This window comes from Monoraphidium neglectum, assembly GCF_000611645.1.
Source record: "Monoraphidium neglectum strain SAG 48.87 unplaced genomic scaffold scaffold02300, whole genome shotgun sequence".
Taxonomy (NCBI): Eukaryota; Viridiplantae; Chlorophyta; class Chlorophyceae; order Sphaeropleales; family Selenastraceae; genus Monoraphidium; species Monoraphidium neglectum.
Genome location: NW_014011328.1, coordinates 9,126 through 10,444, shown reverse-complemented (window position 1 = coordinate 10,444; position 1,319 = coordinate 9,126). Strand labels below are relative to the sequence as shown.

General features: G+C 70.3%; 1 protein-coding gene across 1 annotated transcript in view; it reads right to left on the bottom strand.

Moving 5' to 3' along the window:
• MNEG_10403 (hypothetical protein) overlaps window positions 1-1,204 on the bottom strand; it is a gene marked incomplete at both ends in the record, with an annotated part of 2,147 nt that extends 943 nt beyond the window's left edge. The window contains 3 exons of the mRNA XM_014041126.1: window positions 247-347; window positions 581-854; window positions 1,052-1,204. Coding sequence (XP_013896580.1) covers window positions 247-347; window positions 581-854; window positions 1,052-1,204 — 528 coding nt within the window. The remainder of the gene's footprint in view (window positions 1-246; window positions 348-580; window positions 855-1,051) is intronic.
• Between the last annotated feature and the right edge of the window lie 115 nt (window positions 1,205-1,319).

Sequence of the window (1,319 nt, the reverse complement as noted above, 5' to 3'; positions counted from 1 at the left end):
GGGGGGGGGGGGGGGGGGGGGGCCGGATCGGGCAGGGTGTGCGGCGAGCGAAAGACGTGAAGCGGGGTCAGAGGCATCACTTCCCTGAGCCAGAGTGGTACGCGACCAAGCGTTCCCAGCGGCGCGGCCTTCCCCACATATCCCGCTGTTTCTGCGAGCAGGAGCCAAGGTCTCGTCAAACGCGTTGCCGGGGTGCGCCTCAACGCACGCGCATGCGCCGCCCCTCCCTGGCGTCGGGCGCCGCACCTGCAGCTCCCGTGTGGTGCGCAGCAGCATGGCGCTGACCCGGTCAACTGCCAGGTTGAGCAGCTCGTTGGCAGCAAAGGTCTTGGTGTTGAGCAGCAGGCCTGGGGGCAGGGGGGCGGGGGTAGCGTGGTGCTTTGTGCGTCGGGGTTGGGGGGAGAGCAGACGATATCCTGATAGCACGAGTTTTGCCAGCATCAGGCTAGCATGTAATGAACTATCGCGGTGCGTCTGCCAGCCTGGGACCCTTAGATATCAAACGGAGAAGTCTCTCAATAGCCGCATACATGACTAGTGATAATGGGGTCCCGTAGGACCCTAAACCCCGTGCACCTACCCGCCAGTGAGACCTTGAAGGTGGTCAGCACGTTGTGCAGCCGCGGCCGGCTGATCTGCAGCCGCAGCAGCACCTGCAACTCCTCGCAGCCGCCGCCCCCGTCCCCGCCGCGCGGCAGAGCGCGCCGCGCGACGGCCGCCAGCTTGCGGCGCGCTGCTGCGGCCGCGGCGCCTGTGCCGGCGGGCTCGCGGCCGCGGGGCGCCGCGCGGCGGACGTCGCGCTGCCAGGCCTCGCCGGGGGCGGCCGTGTAGGTGGCGCGGCCGGCGCTGAAGCGCTGCGCGGGGCGGCGTGGGCGGGAACAAACACGGGCGTCAGGGGCTACACCTGCTGCTCCAAACAGCGTCGCCCTCGCACTGACGATGCGACAGGCAAAACAACAACAGCAGGCGCGACATTTGTACAGCCAACGCCGCTGAGGGTTGGTCTCAAGGAATGCCAACTGCTTGGCAAGGCCCCCCCCCCCCGCCGCACCTCCCGCAGGGTCAGCCCCGCGTCCCCGTCCCCCGGCGGCGCCAGCGGCAGCCACAGGAACACGGGGCCGTCGGTGCCGGGCACCGCCGCCGCCGGCAGCGCGGCCGCGCCGAGCGGGCGGCTGTCCAGTCCGAGGCGTCCGCGGCGGTCCATGACTGATACCTGCAGCTGGCTGCGCAGCGGGACGGACTCGAAGCGGTGCCTGGGGGGCAGCCGGGGCGGGTGTATGTGTGGGGTAGGGGGTCAATTCGAAGGGCGTGGACAGGGG